The sequence below is a fragment of the Chrysemys picta genome, chromosome 4, assembly GCF_011386835.1.
Source record: "Chrysemys picta bellii isolate R12L10 chromosome 4, ASM1138683v2, whole genome shotgun sequence".
Classification (NCBI taxonomy): Eukaryota; Metazoa; Chordata; order Testudines; family Emydidae; genus Chrysemys; species Chrysemys picta.
In genome coordinates, this window is record NC_088794.1 from 59,969,464 (window position 1) to 59,992,848 (window position 23,385).

The following is a 23,385-nucleotide window of genomic DNA, read 5'->3' on the forward strand; positions in this document are numbered from 1 at the left end:
CCAATTCTCTTGTCTGCATTAGGAGAAAGGGGTGTTTTTGACAAATGGTGTCAGACGGCTATGTGTTGTCCATGCTAGTGGAAAGCACTCCTTATAGAAGCAGTATTTTTGTGGTGGCAATGTGGCCCTCCCTTAGTGTTTCAGGAGGCAAAAGCATATTTGCTGTGGTTTATTGAAGAGTACTGCAGTGGAAGTTAACACATATTTCAACAGACAATGCAATAATATTTGCAGACATTCCTATGAAATTAGACAAGAGATTATACACAAATTTAATATGGGTTTACAGATCAGAAGAAAATTGTTAGTCATATGTATACACGGTAATTACTGAAATGTAGATATTTTAACATCTTAACTTAGCAGTTCATCTAGCCGTGGTCTATGTATCCATTTCATAGCATGTTTAGAGTCCCATAACGAATTAACAGGAGAATAAATGCTATTTTTCTCTGACTCTCATAGGCTGTACTAGCTGCGATTGTAATGGTCAACATGTTCCCATTTCTTGAAAAATTTATGGACATCCCCACCCTGTGGAGACAGGATAAGTATCATTTTGTAAGTGGGAAAGACTCACACAGGGATTTGGGGCAGGGAAATGGGGAGGTGCTTTCAGGGAAGGATGCAGAGCAAACAATTCAGGTGCTCTTGGAAAGATGGTCCTCTGATGCACAGAGGAGGTTGAATTACTGAAAGGGGCTGTTTGATGCAGTGAAATAGTTTTACAAATTAACTTGCAATTATTTCAATATAGGCCAAATTGCTTATGGCCTCAAAATGTTAGGGGAGGCAAACGGTTCAGGTACCATGTGGGTGACTTCAGGCTAGTAGAGCTGGATGTTTGTAAGGAAGCAGTTCTCACCTGCACCCAAGCCAGCCCACGTCCTCTTTCACCTAGAGATTACTTGGTATCCTTTTTTTTAAAAAAAGAACAAATATATTGAACAAAGTTTCTCCCAAAATAAAATATATGTAATGAAAAAATCAACAAAATTATCTCCACATATGTTTGAAGTAGACAAATGTTGAATGCTCAGATCCCACAGTGATGAGCATGGTATACATACCTATCTGATAAATAGATAAACTAGGTGCGATACCTCCTTTAGTGTTCTGCGTGTTAAGGAAAGGAAACTTAGCTAAGGAGCTTTGCTTCCAGATCATACATCCTGTTTTCACTACTCTTGGCCAATGCTGTGGTTTTGGTAGCTGGGACAAGAGAGGCCCATAACTGTAGTAGCCTGTTTATATATAAACACTATAAAACTTGAGTAACCTACTCCTTGGCAAGACTTATAGCTGGAAACAAGATTTTCTAAAATTCTATGAACCTAGATCATTTCCAGCTGAACTAAAACAGCTTATTAAAACATTTCAAAAATATATTAGCTGAACTGTAATTTATTCAAACACATACTGGTGTAAAAGCAGCCTGTAACCTATAGCCAACCTCTCACTTTAAATTCAGGATCTGCTTTTAAAAAGTGTTAGCCAAGTAGATCCACACAGTAGGTGGAAGTGTGCTCTTGGTGACTGAACTACTGAACCTATAGGAAGCAGTGTCCATTGGAGCCATGCTGTCTTCCCACCATGTGTGGACACACATCCCCTCTCCCCTCATGCAGGATTCTGAGCTCAGAGGAGCATGACCCCAATTGCCATTTGATACCTTCACATCACTGAAACCCTGTTAAGAAGGCTTAAGATTCCAACTGAGCATCAACTTTTCATCCTCCTCAGATTGTGGAGACTTTGGTGTCAACCTCTGTCAATACTCCCTGGAAAGGATGGAGCATCTGGGTCACTTGTGCCTCCATTTCCAATGAGAGTGGTTGTGTTTTCTTCAGTTGACCAGAGCAGGGTTCTTTCCCCTGTTACTCCACTCCAGGATTTAGCACATGCGCGCCTTCTGGGAGAGACTGGGTCTTGGTACCCAGGGACTCAGTACAGTTTTTCTGCCATTGGGGATGGCGCTCCAGACCTGTGTTGGGAATTCTCAGCACCCTGTCTCAGCCAGGCCTTCTCATCCTTTTAGTCCTCTTGGTGTAGGGCACAATTATGTATGCAAACTTGGATCCCCTTGTAGTTGCACATAACACTGCCACTGATGTATTATCGGCTTTGGATTCTGCATCCTCAAATGTATGGTGCCTGTATATTTGGTGGAGTAGGAGGAGTAAATCTATCAGCATTGGTAGCTTGATTCTATGGTTGAGGTTCTGAAGCCCTGTGTTTTGATCTTTGTCTGTCACCACTTCCAGGGTAGAAATGTTCCAGGAGTGAAGTTGAGACACTTCACCTGCTATCATTTCTAACCTCTACTTTCATACAGCAACCAGGGCCGGCTCCAGACACCAGCCCACCAAGCTTGTGCTTGGGGCGGCACCTGGAGGGGGGCAGCGCAGCGCTCCGGCCCCCCAGGGAGAGCGGAGCCACGGCCGGGCTCGCCGCCCTCCCCCCGGCGCTCTGGCTGCCCTCCCCCCCGGCACCCTCCCCCCGGCCGCCGGGGGAGAGCGGCGAGCCCTGGCTGGGGCTCGCCGCCCTCTAGCTGCCCTGCCCCCTGCGCTCTGGCCTCCAGGGGGAGAGCGGAGCCCCGGCCGGGGCTCGCCGCCCTCCTCCCAGGGCTCCGGCCGCCCTCCCCCCCGGCTGCCGGGGCTCGCCGCCCTCCTCCCAGGGCTCCGGCCCCCCGGCCGCCGGGGGGAGAGCGGAGCCTCCACGGGGGCTCACCGCCCTCCTCCCAGGGCTCCGGCCGCCCTTCCCCCGGCCGCCGGGGGGGCTCGCCGCCCTCCCCCCGGGGCTCCGGTCGCCCTCCCCCCCCCTCCCCCCCCCGCAGGTGGGGGGGGGGGGGGGCGCCGGCGGCTTTTTTGCCTGGGGCGGCAAAAAAGCCAGAGCCGGCCCTGACAGCAACCAAATGAGCTGCAGAGAAAAGCCAGACAGAGATGCCATGTGATAGGACCAGCAGCAGCCAAAGCAGGGTCCTTCTGGCCTTTGGACAGTCCAATCACAACTATAGAATGTTTTCTGACTTTCTCTGCCCTATGCTGATTGGCTATTTGCTCCAGCCCTCCACTCCCTTCTCACAGTATCTTCACCTCAGCTTCCCTTCACACCTTTTCCCCTGCCCTGTCCCCTTCTCCTTCTTTCCTCTCCCTTTTCTTTCCATTTAGCTGATCCCCTCCTAAGTAAACCCACCAAATCTCCCTTCTCAAAAATGTTGCAGAACCAACATGATGTTTGCAGCCATCACATAGTTCATTCTGCTGTGTTTGTGTAGCGCCTAGCATGTGTTCCTGGGCCATGACTGTGGCTCATAGATGCTGTTGTAATACTACTACTACTAATATAATAATAAATCTAGCTTAAGAACATAAGAATGACCGGATTGGGTCAGACCAAAGGTCCATCCAGGCCAGTATCCTGTCTTTTGACAGTGGCCAATGGCAGGTTCCCCAGAGGGAGTGAACCTAACAGGTAATGATCAAGTGATCTCTCTCCTGCCATCCATCTCCACCCTCTGACAAACAGAGGCTAGGGACACCATTCCTTACCCATCCTGGCTAGTAGCCATTAATGGACTTAACCTCAATGAATTTATCCCGTTCTCTTTTAAACCCTGTTATAGTCCTAGTCTTCACAACCTCCTCAGGCAAGGAGTTCCACAAGTTGACTGTGAGCTGTGTGAAGATAGTGCTTGATGGTGCTGCCCAGAAAAGTTCAACTGAAAAGTCATTAGGGCCTTTCTGAGGTTTACAGTAGCTCTGCCTAAGAGAAGCCATCCCAAGTACATTCATCAGTACAGGATGCAGCTGAATTATTGGTTTGACTGAGAGAATGCTGCTGTCTTTGGTGGCAGGTTACATGGGGGCACTGTTTGTGTGTTCTACTTGTTTGAGCTTTTCAGCAGCTAATATTGTTCTCCCTGCCTCTTATTCAAAGGTTATTTGGATTGTGACTTTTGCAGCCGTTCTGTGTCTTGGTCTCGATATCGGCTTGGTCATCGCAATGGGATTCACCTTCTTCATCATCACTGTTAGGTCACACAGGTACTAGGTCTTGTTACCCTCAGAGCAGGGCACTAAGTTTACCTAAAGTTGTTATTTTGGGAATAGCAGTATATCACAGTCCAGTACAGAAGTGGTTTTGTGCTTGTGGGGTAAACCCTTCGGTTAATGTTTTTCTCAGGTCTAATGATTTCCCATCTGTGCATGAACTGGTACATTTTTGGGAATTTAACCTCCTAGCCTAGCTGATGGACTATCCATTTGAGCCTCTGGAAAGGGTGCCTCTGTCACCTGACTGAAGACCATTTATTGTGACAGTAACATCAACCAGGAGATTCAGCGAACTGCTTGCTTTAATCACCTACCCTTCATATACAGTCTTCCATAAGAATAAGGTGGTACACTGTGTCCTCATTCCAAGATTATCCCTAAAGTGGTCATTGATATTCACCTGACTCGGTCCATCAACGTATCTTTCTTCTCACTAAATGCATTCACTGCCAGGGGAGATCAGCTTACTCAAGTTCGACACTAAATGGACCCTTCTCTACTCCTGTAACAGAACAAAACTCTTCTATAAAATCTCCCCGTGTGCCCTCTTTCCCCGCTCCCCCCAGTTATTTAAGGTTTACATTGATAGACTTATGGGACAGATTATTTCTTCCCAGTGATTATCAAAGGACATTAAATTCTGTACAGAGACATGCTATGAGCTAGCAGGTATCCCAGTCCTTAAAAGTATCAGAACACATTTATTGAGTCATAGAGTTTAAGGCCAAAAGGGACCACCAGATCCTCAAGTTTGACCTTCTGTATATCCCAAGCCATTAAATACCATCCAGCCACCCCCATACCAGGCTAACAACCAGAATTAGACCAAAGTATTACAGCCCTCAGTTGAATTGATCCAAGGTGGCTTCTAAGGCATTCCTTCAGAATGTCACAATTATAAAAATATTTCTGTGCAGCATCATTTTCGTGACCTAGCCTTGACATCTAATGAGCACTTTGGGAGAGTAGTTCTGGATAACAGTTCATTTAAATATCCTCCCCATTCATACCATGTTGGCAGTTTGTTACTGCTTGTGAATTTCCCAAAAGTGGGGATGTGTACTGACAATACTCTAAAGCATGAGAAAAGTTACCAGGAAATGGATTTCTTTGAGTACAGTGTCACTACACACTGACACTAGCCACACTCTAGATCCTCCATCCTCACTTCTTTGGAGAATATATTGGATTTGTGGGAGGGAGGGACTACATGCCTTCTTACATACCCTTGCCTGGAGTGTTCCCTGGCTTGAAACAGAGCTTTCTAGAGGGTTCAAGGTTTGATGTGAAGGGCACAGGTGCTTGGATGTCACACCCCTAAAGCCACAGCTGCTGTACCCAATAAAGATGATAGGGACAGGGACCAAAATATTGGGTGGTGCTGGTTTTTCTCTCTACTCTAAGAAAATCTAATAAACACCTTGTTTCAGAATGAAGATTGTGATGCTGGGCCAGATTCCAAACACGGATCTATACAGAAGTTTATCTGACTACAAAGCAGTAAGAGAAAAAGCCTAATACTCAGTCCCTCTCTGTAATCCAGTTTCTTCACTTGGGCACCTGTGAGTGATCCATCAGACTCAGTTCGTTCACTTCAAGCCTTGAAAATCTGTAAGGATCTTTGAATATTGGCAGCGAAGAGTGATACAAATTGCCCAAAGATAGGGAGAAGGGTCTGACTTGTCACTTTGGGAGCTCATTCTATCGATATAGGCTCCACCGGTAATGAAAGGCTTGCTCCCTGTCATTGCTGGAACTATACAGAATTTATTGCTGATCTGCTGTCCTTAGTCAGGTTTTGCCTACACTAGGAAAATGACCCATTTTTCACAACAGATGTCAATAATGGCTGTGTCTGTGTGACAGATTTTTGTTACCAATTCGCCATTGGATTGTGACATCTATACTAGAGTTTCTTAAAAATTCTCCCAGCAGTCGTAGCAAGAGCCAGGGCACTGGTATTTTTACCATAATGTCATTGATCCTACTGTATGCGGATCTGGATAATGCTGTGGTGAACAGCAATGTCTACATTAGTACTCCCCTTATTGCTAAACTCATGGAGCTGCAAAGGTGGGAGAACTTAAAAAAAAGTTTGGTGTAGACAAGGTGTAGGGTATTTTCACTAATGAGTTTTGAAAACAATATGGCTTGTCCTGGTCAGAGGAGACCCATTGTCAATGTCGGCCGTGAATCATTTTTCTAGCATAGGCACAAACCTCAGAGACTCGGGTTTTGTCTTCCAGGCAGCGGAGATTGAAGGTGTGAAAATCTTCCAGTGTTGTTCCTCCATCTCCTTTGCAAATATGAGACATTTCAAAGGCTACTTGTTACATAAGGTAAACACCACTTTTCCAATCGCCATCAGCTTCTGACCTCCTCCATTGGAATGACACAACCCTCTCTGATACACGGTCTGTCTTTTTCAGATGGATGTGAAAGCAGTGCCCCTGGATGAAAATGAAATGAGATCTTTAATCTCAGTTAGTCTGTCTAGCACTGGATTGGAGAGAGAGGATTTGAAGTGTGCCTGTGTTTGTGATCCACCTGAGCCATTACCCAGGGTCAGCTACCTTTTTTTTTTTTTTTTAAATAATTATCTAGCCAGGGCACCAAGACTTTGTGACACTGAGGGCCATGTCATTAGCCTGCCTGAAGGCCATACCTAATTGCATATACATTTGCATATATTTGCAAACCAAAAATAAGCAAGTACAACCCTTATATTTGCTCTCAAACCTTATATTTGTTTATATCTTCCATGGTAGATGAATTGTTGGTTGAATTGACCAACAGTGGGAAAACCCAACATGTTTACCTTCCTTTCTGGGGCTGAAAAAACTAACTTTGTCAGATGCTTCAACAGGGGGGTTGCCTTCCTTTTCCCACACAAGTCAAAGACTGTCTTTGGCTGCCTGAAGAATTCTAGCCACTCCTAATGTGAGATACCCACAAATGCATGATCACTAAAGACGTCAAATCCTACTAGTCACAGTCTCCGTGATCAGAGGATTTCTCCTCTCCTTATTACGAACTCTGTTGAGTGCCTTCTGTATGGCCAGTTGCATGCCCCATAATCGGAATTTGACAGTATCATAAGCAAATGGATGGAAGAGGTTTCAGGACAATATTCTTAATTCTCTAAATTATCCAAGGCACTTTGTAAAAGATAACAAAAGCCCCTTGTGGGGAAGTAGTTTTGGAAGGATGGGCAGGACTGAGCTTCTGAAGGAAGTCTGTGATCGCTTTGAACTGCCATCTTCTTCCAACGTGCCAAGCTGCAGTGTGTGAACCTTTCAGCTGCTTTTAACTCTTTTTCTAGTGTAAAAGCCAAACTTGGAGCTATTCAGTATTTCAAACTTCACTTTTAAAAAAAGGAATTGAGTTAAAATTATTGGCTGGGTGACAAACTACTGCTGAAAAGGCAGCTAGGCTTAGAAGTGGCAGGGGGTGGAGAGACCAAGGAACCATCACAAGAAAGGGTTGGGTTTAAAAATTAAATAACAAAAGCATATATTCAAACTATTAAGGAAAAAAATGATAACCTCTTCTCTGTTTTCTCATCACTTTATCTTAGGAACTGCTTTTCATAGGGGAAGAATATGGTGCATAAAACCTCATAAAACTGTTTCTGTTTTAAAAAATGGAATATAAAATTAGTCGCCCACATTCCAATGGTAATAAACAACTTCAAGACGTGCAGGACTAGGCTAACAGAGCACTTCCAGGGTAGTTGAAGGTACTCTGCTGACCACATCCAAGACTTGCATCAATCTCCTACTAATTTATGTACTGTTGTGGCTTAGTGCTATATTTAGCGTAAGTTCAAAGGTATTTCTACCATGAGAGAGGAAAGATATCAAATGATTTACCATACTGTCATAACTGCAACAAGAGAAATTCTACCTTCTAGACACAATTCTCCTAACTGTCTTTACTCTGCACTTTACCATTCTAGATACCCTATACTGAGAAACTGGTGAAGCGACTTCATAGCGATAATGAGTCTTCATCGTCTTCCCTGAATTTGATACGTTGGTCAAAGTTTGAAAGCAAGCACAGTTCTGGGACTCTCACAACAGGAATGTCGCAAACACAGCATGCTCAGTCCACAGCCATCAGGCTCAGGGCAGCAAGACCTGAGACTGGAAAGAAGAAGGATGAAGGGAAGAGGACATGGCATTCTTCAGACCTTGGAGTAGATACTTCCACAACTCTATTGTGCCAAGAACCAGTACAGTTGCAGTCCACGGAGTTTTCAACATATCCAGTCCACACTATTATTTTAGACTTCAGCATGGTGCAGTTTGTGGATTTGCAAGCTTCAGACTTACTGAGGCAGGCAAGTCACTTCAATGCATGTGTAAAAGCAGAAACTGAAGTTTGCCCACAATCAGATGCTTCCCATTACCCTAAAGTTACCTATTATATAAGCACCTGTACCTGTTCCTGTTGACTTTAATGGGAGCAAGACCGATCTTTGTATTTTCACAAATGTGTAATTTCGAAGATCCACATATATTCCCTGGCTATTGTTTAAAGGTACACTGTAGATCTAAAAAAACACATGCAAAAATGCCTTTACCTGAGTCACTAATAATATCTGAGATTATTTCAATTCAAATCACATTTTTAATCTCTCATATAATTTTCCCCATTTCTGCTGTTTGTTTTTTTCCCTTCCCACAGCAAACTGGAAGCTTTGGCATATTTAGGTAGTGCTGGGTGCCTGTTGTTTTGGAACTTCAGTGCTTTGTACTTCATTACAGCTTCCAGGAGGAAATCCTGTTTGGGACATTCAAAGTGCTGAGTCTTGTTTCCAAAGTAGGAGAGGCTCAACTCTCTCATTCCATGAGATGTTCTATTTAAAATGTTGGGATATCCCTTATTGTAAGTTAGCATGTTCTTACATGAAGTCTTTGTCTCTAGCACACATGAGCATTTTTGGTTTGTCTGGACATTTAAGAGTTATCTTAGTCCTAGACAGAAAGAATAGATATAAAAATGTCTGTTCTTTCTGTTGGCATTGGTTTGTTGTTGTTGTTCATTGCAGCCTTACCTACTTTTTCTTTGGGACATCTCTTTAGCTTCAAGTGAAAATCCTGGCAGGTAGTATCTTTAGAGAAAATAAGTTACCAGTAGCTGTGCTTCTCTGAAGATACCATGTCAATGGAATTCTCACCTGATTCTCCTCAAAACTTAAAGATGATTTTTTAATGAGTTTCTCTACTTACACTTGACCTTGATTTTCAAAAGCAACTAATGATTTTAAGGGCCTCAATTTTGAGGTGCCCAACTTCAGGCACCTTAATTATAAAGGGACCTGATCTTCAGGGTATGCTGAGCACCTGCCCTGTAAAATCAGGTCCCTTTTAAAATGTAAAGTGTCTCAAGATGGTCACCCAAAAACAGAGGCACTCAAAATTACTGCTTGTGTTTGAAAATGTAGATCCTTATTTCCATTGTTTACTCTGGGGCATATTTTGTGTGTGCACGCGCATGTGTCGGTGTTGAATCATTTCCAATTGGCTTAATATGGGAGCTGTACAACCAAAGCAACTGATTTGAATACTGTGAAGGCCGAATTTATATCCTGCAGACTGTGGTACATGATGTCCAATATGGGACCTGGCTCTCTGGAGTCAGAATTCTTTGAACTGTGAGAGTTCTGCTGGTCTTGCGCTGACCTAAGACCCCGGACTAAGTCTTCTAGAACAATGGTATCTTCAGAGAAGCAGAGTTATAAGCAAAAGCTTTTTCCCCCTTGTATGTCCTGCCTTCTGGTGCCAGGGCCATTCCTGCATAGAGCATGAGAGTGGCACTGATATTAATACAGGATTCTCTCTACAGATGTTCCACATGTTTCAGAATATTGGCATTTCGGTCCTGATAGCCGGCTGCCACCGTGAGTATTGTATTGGTAATGCTATATTTAGCCACTCTTTGTAAGAAAAAGATAAGCTTTAAACCTCGGTGAAATGCTTTAACTGTGCTCCTTCGTGTGACCCTGTCTGCACTGGTGGTGGTTTTTTTTGTTTTACAGTCTCTGTAATAGCAATCTTTGAGAAGAATGATTTCTTTGATGACTGCGTCACCAAAGCACAGTTCTTTCTAACGCTGCATGATGCTGTGCTGGCCGCTTTAGAACAGAATCAAAAGCCAGAGACTGTGGAACTCAGCATTGGAGAGCCTGAACAGGAGTTAGATGAAGGGCTCACAGAAGAACAGAAGGTGTGATACTCAGTTTAAATCTAGATGCTGCCCAGTGATCCTACAAGGATTTGAAGGTGTAAGCATAGAAAGGCAGTTTGAGCTAGGGGAATGAGTATGGGCATATGGTAGCCCAGGGACTCCTGGGTTCTAATCCCATCTCTTACATTGACTCCCTCTGTGATCTTGGGAAAGTTACTTAATCAGTCTGTCCCTCAGTTTCCTCACCTGTAAAATGAGGCTAATAATACTGCCCTGTGTTATAGCCTGTTATATTAATTAATGTTTGTAGAGCAGTTTTGAAGATGTATAGTGCTGTGACCAGGTGCCTTTTGCAGTTTGATTTAAAACAAATTCTACACACTGTGTAAAGTCAAACTTATCCCCTTCCTGGGGATTGGCTTTAACAAAGAAATTAACAATAAGATAAAGTTCTGTTAAAACCTTTTCCCAAGCTTGGCTGCTCTTAGGATTCCTACCTCAGGGACTGCTTAGCCCACAACCTAAATTCTCTCCCTCCAAAAAAACCTCTGCTAGCTCTCTGATATGCAGTTGAGATAATGAACCATTTGCAGTATTGAGTCATCAGAAACCACTTAATCCATTCCCAGCAGGATCAAAACGTGCTAGCAAAGTGTAGTGGTTTCAGGAAAACAGTACCACCCTGTAACAGACTATATGTATAAGCATTATTAAACCCCAAGGAGTGAGAGGAAAGGCCTGATTCTTCTCTCACACTAGTGTAAATCACGAGCATGAAAGTCAATGGATTTACACTAGTATAAAAGTGGTGTTAGTGAGGAGAATTGGACCCAAATTGTTTAGGGTCATATAGGAGTAATGGCATGAAACTAAGCAAAGATAAATTTAGAATGAATACCAGAAAAAGTTCCTAGTGATCAGTTCTGTCAGCAGCATATCACTAGAGAATATATTGTTGAGGAAAATCATGCCTTGACTGTGGGCTATGTTGGGTGACAGAGAGAGGGACTCAGTCTGAAAAGTCTTTTCATCTTTATACTCTGATCTACAGAATTAAGGTAAATCAACTGGACTATACATTTTCATGTGTTGTCACATTACACCCTCAACTGCTGATGTTGAAACTGACTAAGAAGCTGGCTAACTGGGATTCCACTTGGATTCTTGCCAGGTTTCAAATAATAATATTTGTAAAGTAGTACTCAAGTGCTGAGTATTAATCAATTAATTCTCACAGGAATGACTTATCTACTTTCCCTGGTAGATAATTAGGTAAGTATTATTCTTTAAAGATCACATCAGTGCAGGTTTCATAGTCCTTAAAAAATATTCACAGTGGCTAAGGGTGACGGGAGGTATTTTGGATATTAGAAGTCAGTCCCTAGTTTCCATACCCTCTGATTTTCCCAGAAAAAAAAATCCTTTAGACATTAAATTCACCTTGCTTAAATTCAAACCAAAGATGAATTTTGGAAAATTTTCTGTTCGCTGTAGGCCAAATTCTGAAGTCTTTGATTTGGGCAAAACTCCCACTGAAGTCAATGGAAGTTTTGCCGCTGAAAGCCTTCAGAAATTTTGGCTTATCTCACTGACAACAGTACAATGCGTTATTGTCTTGCAATGAAGACCATTCGTATTCAGGAAAGATACCATGACACTTCTGAAAAATCAAGGAACTAATCCCATCATCCTTACCTACTTAGATAAATTCAGCCTCCCTTCACTTATCCTGCAATTTCAATTAGATGCAGCATTTTTTTTCCACTTCCCTTCCTAAACTGTTGTATACTATTGATGTGTGCTGTTAAACAACTATCCCCTGGCCTATACTACAGAATTACTTCAGTATAACTACTCAGGGGTGTAAATAATTAATATCCCTACCCTGGAGCGATGTAGTTATACTGACCTGAGTGCAGGTGTAGACAGCACTATGTTGGTGGGAGATCTTCTGCCAACATAGCTCTTGCCTCTCGCGGAGGTGGATTATCCTGTCGGTGTAGCGCATCTTCATGAAAGCGCTACAGCGGACAGTGATTTGAGTACAGACCTGCCCTCACTCCTGCTTTCCCCCCACAAGAGGTTGCTGCACTTCATTGGTTGGTAAAGTGACCACTATGTATGTATAGTTTGTGGTGCCACCTTGGGATCCTTTTGGATGAAAGGTACAATGGAAGTGTAAGAAGATATTATTATTAGGGTGAAATACATCATTTTTTGTGTATGTTGGCAGGGGGTGAACCAGTATGTGAGTTATGGCGAAGATGGTCTTGTTGGTGACATAATTTCAGTGCATATCCTCTTGGCTGCTAGATCAAGGACCCTGTCAGGGCAATTCAGAAGTTTTATTTTTTTCTAAATTATTGCTGGATCACTTCAGTCTTATCAAGGGAAATGCAAGGGAGCAGGGGGGCTTTTCATTCCAATATCTCGCACATTGTGCAGCTCAATAGAAGGCATTGTTTGTGTGTGTTTCAGGAGAGAAGTCTGCACTCCGGTAACAACAAAGATATTTCCTCTTTAAAGACTACCAGGAGCGAACTCTTAAATGAAGAACCGATATCCGATCTCTTCCGCACATATTCACTCCAGAGTGAAACAGAGATGAACGTATTCCAACAGTATGATGCTCCACCCCCTGAGCCAGGTGACAGAGATGAGGAGTGGGAGCAGAAGTGGAAATATGCCAGAGATCCCTGAGATGCTCAAGAGCTGACAGGGAATCCTAGTCCAGTAAATGGGGAGAGGTGCTGATATAGCACAGTTCAGGTAGTTCTTGCCTGCATTTTGGTGGGGTTTTTTGCCTTTGTCTCTTTCAAAGTTATTGAAGTAGCCAACTAGCCAGTCCATCCAATGGTTCTGCTGGTTTAAGGAAACTAGCACAGTTTATGAAGTTACCCTTCAGGACTTTCAAACAGAGGGATTATTTAGCAGCAATTTTAACCTTTGTAGTGAATTAACTATAAAACTTGGAGCCATTAAATGAATTTTTAAATGTTTCTGAAATTCTTTGTAGTTTTTTAAATGTCCTCAAACACGGCACATCTTTTGCACGTTGTTTTTTTTAGGGACTAAATCTCGTTTGCAGTTTTCAGCAGATTGCACGCATGCTATTTCATTAACCTCAGATGCATGCAAAATGAGGTGACACTCTTGAACAGTGTTTCTCAACCTTTTTGATACCAGGACTTGCTGCCTTCCTAAACTCTGTCAGGGAGATCTCAGGGACCAGCGCCGATCCATGGACTTGGTCATTGAGAAACGCTGCTCTAGAAGAAAGCATTTCGTCACTGATACTTTGCTAAAGTTGCCTAGTGTATTCAGTAAAAACTCAATACTTTGACTTTTTTCCAGTCCTGCTAATATCTCCTGCCAGTGAATTATGTTATTTGCTTCTCTTTTTGGTAGACATTCACTGAGACAGCAACAAATGGAGACATTTAGTTCCGTTTCATTATTAAGAGCTGAAAAAAATGGCTTCTTTAGAATAAGATATAGGTGGCAAGTGGAAAAAAAAAACTTCTCAGTTGTATTATCAGAGTACCAGCTTCATACTCAATAGACTGGTGAAACTGTGACATCACCATAATGGTGCATGCTGGGGTTTTATTTGGAACAGGAGCAGTCTTGCTATATCAGGGATGCACATCTCAAGACCCTACCATGTGCACATTCAGGGAATTCTTCCCTGGCCTCAGTACCTAGAGTGAGGACTGAGAGTGAAATTCATCAGCACAAGGTCCACGTACCATTTAAGTCATAGAATCATAGAATATCAGAGTTGGAAGGGACCTCAAGAGGTCATCTAGTCCAACCCCCTGCTCAAAGCAGGACCAATTCCCAGCTAAATCATCCCAGCCAGGGCTTTGTCAAACCGGGCCTTAAAAACCTCCAAGGAAGGAGACTCCACCACCTCCCTAGGTAACGCATTCCAGTGTTTCACCACCCTCCTAGTGAAATAGTTTTTCCTGATATCCAACCTGGACCTCCCCCACTGCAACTTGAGACCATTGCTCCTTGTTCTGTCGTCTGCCACCACTGAGAACAGCCGAGCTCCATCCTCTTTGGAACCCCCCTTCAGGTAGTTGAAGGCTGCTATCAAATCCCCCCTCATTCTTCTCTTCTGGAGACTAAACAATCCCAGTTCCCTCAGCCTCTCCTCATAAGTCATGTGCTCCAGACCCCTAATCATTTTTGTTGCCCTCCGCTGGACTCTTTCCAATTTTTCCACATCCTTCTTGTAGTGTGGGGCCCAAAACTGGACACAGTATTCCAGATGAGGCCTCACCAATGTCGAATAAAGGGGAACGATCACGTCCCTCGATCTGCTGGCAATGCCCCTACTTATACAGCCCAAAATGCCGTTAGCCTTCTTGGCAACAAGAGCACACTTTTGACTCATATCCAGCTTCTCGTCCACTGTGACCCCTAGGTCCTTTTCTGCAGAACTGCTACCTAGCCATTCGGTCCCTAGTCTGTAGCAGTACATGGGAGTCTTCCGTCCTAAGTGCAGGACTCTGCACTTGTCCTTGTTGAACCTCATCAGGTTTTTTTCGGCCCAATCTTCTAATTTGTCTAGGTCCCTCTGTATCCGATCCCTACCCTCTAGTGTATCTACCACGCCTCCTAGTTTAGTGTCATCTGCAAACTTGCTGAGAGTGCACTCCACACCATCCTCCAGATCATTAATAAAGATATTAAACAAAACCGGCCCCAGGACCGACCCTTGGGGCACTCCGCTTGAAACCGGCTGCCAACTAGACATGGAGCCATTGATCACTACCCGTTGAGCCCGACGATCTAGCCAGCTTTCTATCCACCTTACAGTCCATTCATCCAGCCCATACTTCTTTAACTTGGCGGCAAGAATACTGTGGGAGACCGTATCAAAAGCTTTGCTAAAGTCAAGGAATAACACATCCACTGCTTTCCCCTCATCCACAGAGCCAGTTATCTCATCATAGAAGGCAATTAGGTTAGTCAGGCACGACTTCCCCTTCGTGAATCCATGCTGACTGTTCCTGATCACTTTCCTCTCCTCTAAATGTTTCATAATTGATTCCTTGAGGACCTGCTCCATGATTTTTCCAGGGACTGAGGTGAGGCTGACTGGCCTGTAGTTCCCCGGATCCTCCTTCTTCCGTTTTTTAAAGATGGGCACTACATTAGCCTTTTTCCAGTCATCTGGGACCTCCCCCAATCGCCATGAGTTTTCAAAAATAATGGCTAATGGCTCTGCAATCTCACCCGCCAACTCCTTTAGCACCCTCGGATGCAGCGCATCCGGCCCCATGGACTTGTGCACGTCCAGTTTTTCTAAATAGTCCCGAACCACTTCTTTCTCCACAGAGGGTTGGTCACCTTCTCCCCATGCTGTACTGCCCAGTGCAGCAGTCTGGGAGCTGACCTTGTTCGTGAAGACAGAGGCAAAAAAATCATTGAGTACATTAGCTTTTTCCACATCCTCGGTCACTAGGTTGCCTCCCTCATTCAGTAAGGGGCCCACACTTTCCTTGATTTTCTTCTTGTTGCTAACATACCTGAAGAAACCCTTCTTGTTACTCTTAACATCTCTTGCTAACTGCAACTCCAAGTGTGATTTGGCCTTCCTGATTTCACTCCTGCACGCCTGAGCAATATTTTTATACTCCTCCCTGGTCATTTGTCCAATCTTCCACTTCTTGTAAGCTTCTTTTTTGCGTTTAAGATCAGCAAGGATTTCACTGTTTAGCCAAGCTGGTCGCCTGCCATATTTACTATTCTTTCTACAAATCGGGATGGTTTGTTCCTGCAACCTCAATAAGGATTCTTTAAAATACAGCCAGCTCTCCTGGACCCCTTTGCCCTTCATGTTATTCTCCCAGGGGATCCTGCCCATCTGTTCCCTGAGGGAGTCAAAGTCTGCTTTTCTGAAGTCCAGGATCCGTATTCTGCTGCTCTCCTTTCTTCCTTGTGTCAGGATCCTGAACTCGACCATCTCATGGTCACTGCCTCCCAGGTTCCCATCCACTTTTGCTTCCCCTACTAGTTCTTCTCTGTTTGTGAGTAGCAGGTCAAGAAAAGCTTTGCCCCTAGTTGGTTCCTCCAGCACTTGCACCAGGAAATTGTCCCCTACACTATCCAAAAATTTCCTGGATTGCCTGTGCACCGCTGTATTGCTCTCCCAGCAGATATCAGGGTGATTAAAGTCTCCCATGAGAACCAGGGCCTGCGATCTAGCAACTTCTGCTAGTTGCCAGAAGAAAGCCTCGTCCACCTCATCCCCCTGGTCTGGTGGTCTATAGCAGACTCCAACCACGACATCACCCTTGTTGCTCACACTTCTCAACTTTATCCAGAGACTCTCAGGTTTTTCTGCAGTTTCATACCGGAGCTCTGAGCAGTCATACTCCTCTCTTACATACAACGCAACTCCCCCACCTTTTCTGCCCTGCCTGTCCTTCCTGAACAGTTTATATCCATCCATGACAGTACTCCAGTCATGTGAGTTATCCCACCAAGTCTCTGTTATTCCAATCACATCATAGTTCCCTGACTGTGCCAGGACTTCCAGTTCTCCCTGCTTGTTTCCCAGGCTTCTTGCATTTGTGTATAGGCACTTAAGATAACTCATCGATCATCCCTCTTTCTCAGCATGAGACAGGAGTCCTCCCCTCTTGCGCTCTCCTGCTTGTGCTTCCTCCCAGGATCCCATTTCCCCACTTACCTCAGGGCTTTGGTCTCCTTCCCCCGGTGAACCTAGTTTAAAGCCCTCCTCACTAGGTTAGCCAGCCTGCTGGCGAAGATGCTCTTCCCTCTCTTCGTTAGGTGGAGCCCGTCTCTGCCTAGCACTCCTTCTTCTTGGAACACCATCCCATGGTCGAAGAATCCAAAGCCTTCTCTCCGACACCACCTGCGTAGCCATTCGTTGACTTCCACGATTCGACGGTCTCTACCCTGGCCTTTTCCTTGCACAGGGAGGATGGACGAGAACACCACTTGCGCCTCAAACTCCTTTATCCTTCTTCCCAGAGCCACGTAGTCTGCAGTGATCCGCTCAAGGTCATTCTTGGCAGTATCATTGGTGCCCACGTGGAGAAGCAGGAAGGGGTAGCGATCCGAGGGCTTGATGAGTCTCGGCAGTCTCTCCGTCACGTCGTGTATCCTAGCTCCTGGCAAGCAGCAGACCTCTCGGTTTTCCCGGTCGGGGCGGCAGATAGATGACTCAGTCCCCCTGAGGAGGGAGTCCCCGACCACCACCACCCTCCTCCTCCTCTTGGGAGTGGTGGTCGTGGAACCCCCATCCCTAGGACAGTGCATCTTTTGCCTTCCAATCGGTGGAGTCTCCTTCTGCTCCCTTTGTGAGACCATAAATTAGATTTAAACAATGCATAGTCCCTGTACTGGTCCTGTGCTCCAGCATGAATTTCGCTCTTTGAGAGCATCTCCAGCCTCTGCTGTGTGCATGGTGCGGTTTCTCCATGTGGAGCAGTAGCAGGGAGACTATATAGGACTCCTCCACTGCTGGGCTGTTCCTGGCAGTTAAGTTTTAACTATATGTGGGTGCATAGAAATGTTGATATTTAATTATTTGTAATGTCACTTGCATTAGTAAATCATCCAGACTTTTTAAATTTAAATTCTTACGGCTTCCAGGGAGTTTCTGGAGGAAGGACATGGTACTGTATCTGTCTACGGTGAAACGGTAAAAGGTTCTTACAGTGGAAGAAGCTTTCAGTCTCACAGCTCTGATACTTGTGAATGGAGCTTTAAATTCTTCCTGTCTTTCTAACAGTGTTGAGTAACTCTCATAGTACACAGGCTTCCCTTGTGGTGTTTCTGTACAGTGGCTTCAAGTCAAGTCCCTTCATGAGTGGCAGCTCCAGTCAAAACAGAGCAATACAAAATTTACAACAAGCAAGGCCTTAATTTTCAGAATCTATGGGTTGTACTGTGGCATCCTTGACTCAAGATGAGTGATGCTGCTAGCCCTTTGCAATGCAAAGAGCCTTCCCATTGCAAATTTGGGAGGAGTACTCTTGGCCTGTTAACCACCCTTGCAAAGAATAAACAATCCCAGCAGCAAAGGTGTGACTATGCCCTTTCCACTCCACAACTGGTGCACTGATGTGCTAACTTCAAACATCAATATGATTTTAAAAAAGAACAGGAGTACTTGTGGCACCTTAGAGACTAACAAATTTATTAGAGCATAAGCTTTCGTGGACTACAGCCCAATATGCATCCGAAGAAGTGGGCTGTAGTCCACGAAAGCTTATGCTCTAATAAATTTGTTAGTCTCTAAGGTGCCACAAGTACTCCTGTTCTTCTTTTTGCGGATACAGACTAACACAGCTGCTACTCTGAAACCTGTCATGATTTTAAAACAGTTCTAAAATATATGTGTATTAATTATGCAAGGCATGTACTTTTCAGTTAGTGGGAGTCCAGGCACTTTCTTATTTCCTGGTCTTTTTCTTGTCTAATCATTGCAATGCCTTAACTCTAATCCCAAAACTGTGCACAAGGTTCCTGTGTTTAACCAAGGCACAGATCACCCAGTAGAGTTTTGTGGTGTGAGAAAGCATGTACCTTGCACCAATACCACTTAAAAGGCAGGGCAAAGGAAGTCAGGGTTCAAAGGTCTGTCTACACAATCATATGCTTGTAACCAGACAGTCTCGTCTGACCCAGTTACAACAAACACAGTTGTGTTTTGTTGACACTGCAACTTTTTTCACATATCACCATGAACTATGTATGTGCTACCATGCTGTTTAACTGTTTGCATCATTGTGTGCTGGGGAAGTCTGGGCATGGCACCTAAATAGGAGATTCAGGTCCTGAATTTCCATTGCTTTGTACAATATAGTAACTTAGTCCAATGCAAAGAGGGTGTCAAATGCCACCAGAGCAGAATAAAGTGAATAAATGACTACACAAGTGAAAAGGCAATACAGAGGCCCCACAGTGTTAAGGGGACATGCACACAGACTGGCAGCAGAAATTCATGCAGCAATGCACTCTAGTATGTCATACTGAACAGGGAGCTGGGAGGAAGGAGGACTAGTCAAACCAGTTACACACAGGCATAGCTAGAGGACCATCTACACTGTTTAAAAAAATCAGTGCCAAACTGGTGGCAGGAAGAAAACCACATCTTCGCCTAAGCTGCTGGAAATATGAGAGAAAGGTGGCTACCATGGTTACTGACAGACTATTGATCACGTTGTGTGTGAACACACATTTTGTTTAGACCAAGCGTCCCAGTCACTGGTTACAAATGCAGGAACAGCAGACCCCATTGCAGGAGTAGGGCTTCAGTGTGCCATCATATGTACAGTATGCTATAGAGATTAAAGAGACCAGTACATACATTTATTTAATAGATGAGAAGCTAAATTTTTGTAAGGAAATAGATTTGGGATCCCAGGAGCTTATAATAAGCAACAACAAAACAACAACTTTAAACAGTGAAAAATACTTTTAACTGTTGTCTTAAAGTTACATATGGACATACCTTGGGCTCTAAACTTGCCTTACCTTGGAAATGTTTATAATCTAATCTAATGCTCTGCTCCTACAATGGCTTCTAGGTTTGGGTTGTTTTTAGAACTCAAAACAAAATACATGTTGCTCATATATAGATTTTACCAACCCAATGTTTTGAACTCCCTCTGCTGGCCCTATATGGCTGAAGATAACTAACAAGCATTGTTGCTGGAGCTGTGATGATGGCATCATTGTATAAACAGGATGAAAATCCCAGACTACAATCTGTATTATGCCAGAGTTAAGGCTGAGAATACATCAGAGTTTTAAAACAGGGTTATAAGATTTTTATAGGATTAAAATAAAACATAGCTCCTCACAGCCCAAGACACACCAACTGAAAGTGGTGCCAGACCCCGCCAGAACAACAGATACAAAACTTGTAGACATAACTCCAGTGGTACAATGTCCAGCACTCCTTTACAACATACCTTTCAAGATCCATGTGTCCTACACATGCCTATCACAACTTATGGTGTACCTCATCCAGTGCACTAAATGTCCCAATAACAACTATGTGGGTGAAACCAGACAATCACTACACTCTCAAATGAACTCGCACAGGAAAATAGTAAAAGACAAAACATCATATCACCTGTGGGTAAACCTTTTCACAGAGTGATGACTCCATATTTGACCTATCATTCCTCATCCTCAAAGGAAACCCGCACAAAACTTTCAAAAGACAAGCCTGGGAGCTTAAATTCATAACTTTGCTAGACACTAAAAATGATGGACTGAACAGAGATACTGGATTTATGGCTTATTACAAAAATCTATAACCCACTAACCCTTATGACTGAAAGGATGTTAATGGGCCACTTTACCTTGAATGGTCCCTTAAAATATGTGATTGCTACTTAGGCTAGACAATCTGTTCCACCTTGTATTTAGCTGTGATGCTCTGAATATGTTACCCAGATCAAGGTCTGTGTAAGCTTGAAAGTCTCTTTCATCAACAGAAGTTGGCCCAATAAAAGATATTAGCTCACCCACCTTGTCTGTCTAATATCCTGGGACCGACATGGCTACAACACTGAATATATCAAAATTGCTAACATTTACATTGAACTTGTTTATTCTGTGTCTGATTAAATACCCTGGAGTCAAAGTTTACCATTTCCTATTATAAACACCAACATTTATTTAACATTTAGTCCTGTGTGAATCTAACAGCTGTGCCAATAGGTGTCCAAATCTGTTCAGGCATGAAGATTATATATAAATCACCTTGATCTAAAACTTTATTTATAAAAGTGAGGAAGAGATTGTGAATTCCTTAGGAGGGCAAATACTGGATACTCTGACCAGGATATTAATTATTTACTAGAATACAAGGATTTACATTAAGTTCATTTGGTAGGAGAGGGCCAACAACTCACCTGGCTGCTATAACTGGCAACCCAGAAATTGTAAGACTCCATCTTAGTCATATTGACCTCTATGCATTCTGTTTTTTTAATTTAATGGGATACTGTCAAATTAAAAATCATAATTCTTCTTCGAGTGATTGTTCACGTCCATTACACATTAGGTGTACGCACGCCGCGTGCACGGACGTCGGAAACTTTTTCCCTTAGCGGCTCCCGTCGGGTCGGCGGGCCCCCTCCTTCCCGCCAAAGCGGCGCCCCGCTCCAGGGTATATATATCCCTGCCGACCTGACCCCTCCAGTTCCTTCTTACCGTCCGTGGCGGCGTCTGAACAACTCGTCTGAGAGTGTCCCTTAGCAAATAGTCATTAGAGTTATCTAGTAGTTATCAGTTAGTTATAAGATAGAGTTTACTCAGTAGTTAACGGCTCATTAGAGTACTTAAAGCTCCTGCTGGGGTTGTTTGTTCGGCACCGGCCCCGGGCGGCGGGGTATGCCACACGCCCAGGGTTTCAAGGCCTGTGCCACGTGCCGCAGGCCTATGCCATTGAGCGACCCCCACGCTTCGTGTCTGCGTTGCCTGGGGGAAGCTCACCAGAAAGAGCGCTGCAAAATCTGCAAGGCTTTTAAGCCCAGAACTAGGAAAGAGAGGGACTTTCGCCTTAAGCAGCTGCTCATGGAGACGGCGCTACAGCCCTCCACTTCGACGGCACCGTCTGCCTCCGTGCGAAGCGCACCGGCTTCGGTGAGGGAACCGGCACTGGCGGGTCACTCGAAGACCGCGGCACCGACACAGCGGGGAAGGGCACGACGCCGATCGTCTTCGCCGGCGAAAGTGAAGGGCCAGCCTAAGGCCTGCGGTCGCTCCCCGCATAAGAAGGCGGCACCGGTAAAGACCTCGAGTGCCCCTAAGGCCGACACGGCCTCGTCAAGGACCCCGGTAGTGGCTCCGGCGCCGAAGGGCCCGTCGAGCCCTGGGATGAGCGCGTCGAGCGACAATGAAGGGCTAGAGGAACTTGTGGAACAGCCCTCCACTCCGGACATGTTTGAGGCAGCTAAGGACCTCATCGCCTTGTCCGTTGAGGCCCCAGTACGCGCTGAAGGCGCCCCGCCTATGCTGCCACGCAGAGGCAAGCCGGCGATGGTGCGCCCGTCACGGTCGCCGTCTCGGCACCGTTCCAGGGACCGGTCCCGGTCGAGCTCCGCCTCGGTGGACTCCCGGTTGCCCCCGGCGCAAGAAGCACCGCAGCAGTCGGGCTTCAGCATACGATCGGCACCGACTCAGCAACCGAGCACGAGTCGGCACCGTGAAGCATTGGCGGCTCGTTACCCAAGGCCGACCAGCCGTAGCCGTTCCCGGTCCCGGGATCACCGGTACCGTTCCAGGTCCAGGTCGACGAGGCGCCGTTCCAGGTCCTGGTCGCGAAGGCGCTATTCTCCAAGATCGGACCGGCACCGTCCTACGGTGCCACCGTGGCCTTCCAGGTCACCGTCCGTGGTCTCGGGGACTGACTCAGACTGATACGGCGGGGTTGCCCATAGGTCACAGGCCAGCAGGGACTACGGACAGTCACAATGGGGCCAGCCGAGCCAATGGCTATTCTGGACACCCTGGGCCTACCACCAACAAGGGCCCCCATCGAGGGCCTCGAGATCCGGGCCATCCCGGTACCGATCCCGCTCCCCGCGGCACCGTCCGCCATCGTATAGGGAGGCAGCGGTCTCTAGACCACCGGAGCGGGAAAGAGGGGACTCGGCACCGAGTACGGTACCGTCCCAATCCCACGCGGCGGGTCATGCCGCAGAGGAGCAATTGGCTGAGGCCGGATTGCAGGATACTGAGGATGGGCAAAAGGCCCCGACCTCTTCCTCCTCGCCAGATGAGGCAGTTGCGGGCACATTGGTGTCCGGCCCTCCCCCGATTGACCATCGGGCACATCAAGACCTGCTTCGCCGGGTAGCCCTTAATCTGGGTTTGCAGGCGGAAGAGACCGTGGAGCAGGACGACCCCATGGTCGATATCCTGAGCCCAGAGGGCCCCTCCAGAGTCGCTCTCCCGATTATACGGACAGTACAGTCCAACTATAAGACGGTGTGGCAAACACCGGCCTCCAGTGCGCCAACTGCAAAGGGCGTGGAGAGAAAGTACTTCGCCCCATCTAGAGGGTTTGACTTCCTCTTTCTACATCCGTCCCCCTGTTCGCTGGTGGTCTCGGCGGTGAACGAGAAAGAGCGGC

At 45.3% G+C, this 23,385-nt stretch overlaps 1 protein-coding gene across 17 annotated transcripts in view; it reads left to right on the forward strand.

Annotated features, from left to right (window-relative positions):
• Positions 1 to 13,246, forward strand: part of SLC26A8 (solute carrier family 26 member 8) — a 34,814-nt gene extending 21,568 nt beyond the window's left edge. For 10 of the 17 annotated variants that reach the window (XM_065592381.1, XM_065592388.1, XM_065592379.1 and 7 more), the window contains 9 exons: positions 466 to 561; positions 3,940 to 4,046; positions 5,486 to 5,555; positions 6,302 to 6,394; positions 6,485 to 6,619; positions 8,014 to 8,397; positions 9,906 to 9,960; positions 10,099 to 10,286; positions 12,726 to 13,246. In XM_065592381.1, the coding sequence (XP_065448453.1) occupies positions 466 to 561; positions 3,940 to 4,046; positions 5,486 to 5,555; positions 6,302 to 6,394; positions 6,485 to 6,619; positions 8,014 to 8,397; positions 9,906 to 9,960; positions 10,099 to 10,286; positions 12,726 to 12,947 (1,350 nt within the window). In that variant the 3' untranslated portion in view covers positions 12,948 to 13,246. The remainder of the gene's footprint in view (positions 1 to 465; positions 562 to 3,939; positions 4,047 to 5,485; positions 5,556 to 6,301; positions 6,395 to 6,484; positions 6,620 to 8,013; positions 8,398 to 9,905; positions 9,961 to 10,098; positions 10,287 to 12,725) is intronic. The other 7 variants (XM_065592384.1, XM_065592386.1, XM_042861490.2 and 4 more) reach the window with 1 other exon arrangement.
• The last annotated feature ends 10,139 nt before the right edge of the window (positions 13,247 to 23,385 follow it).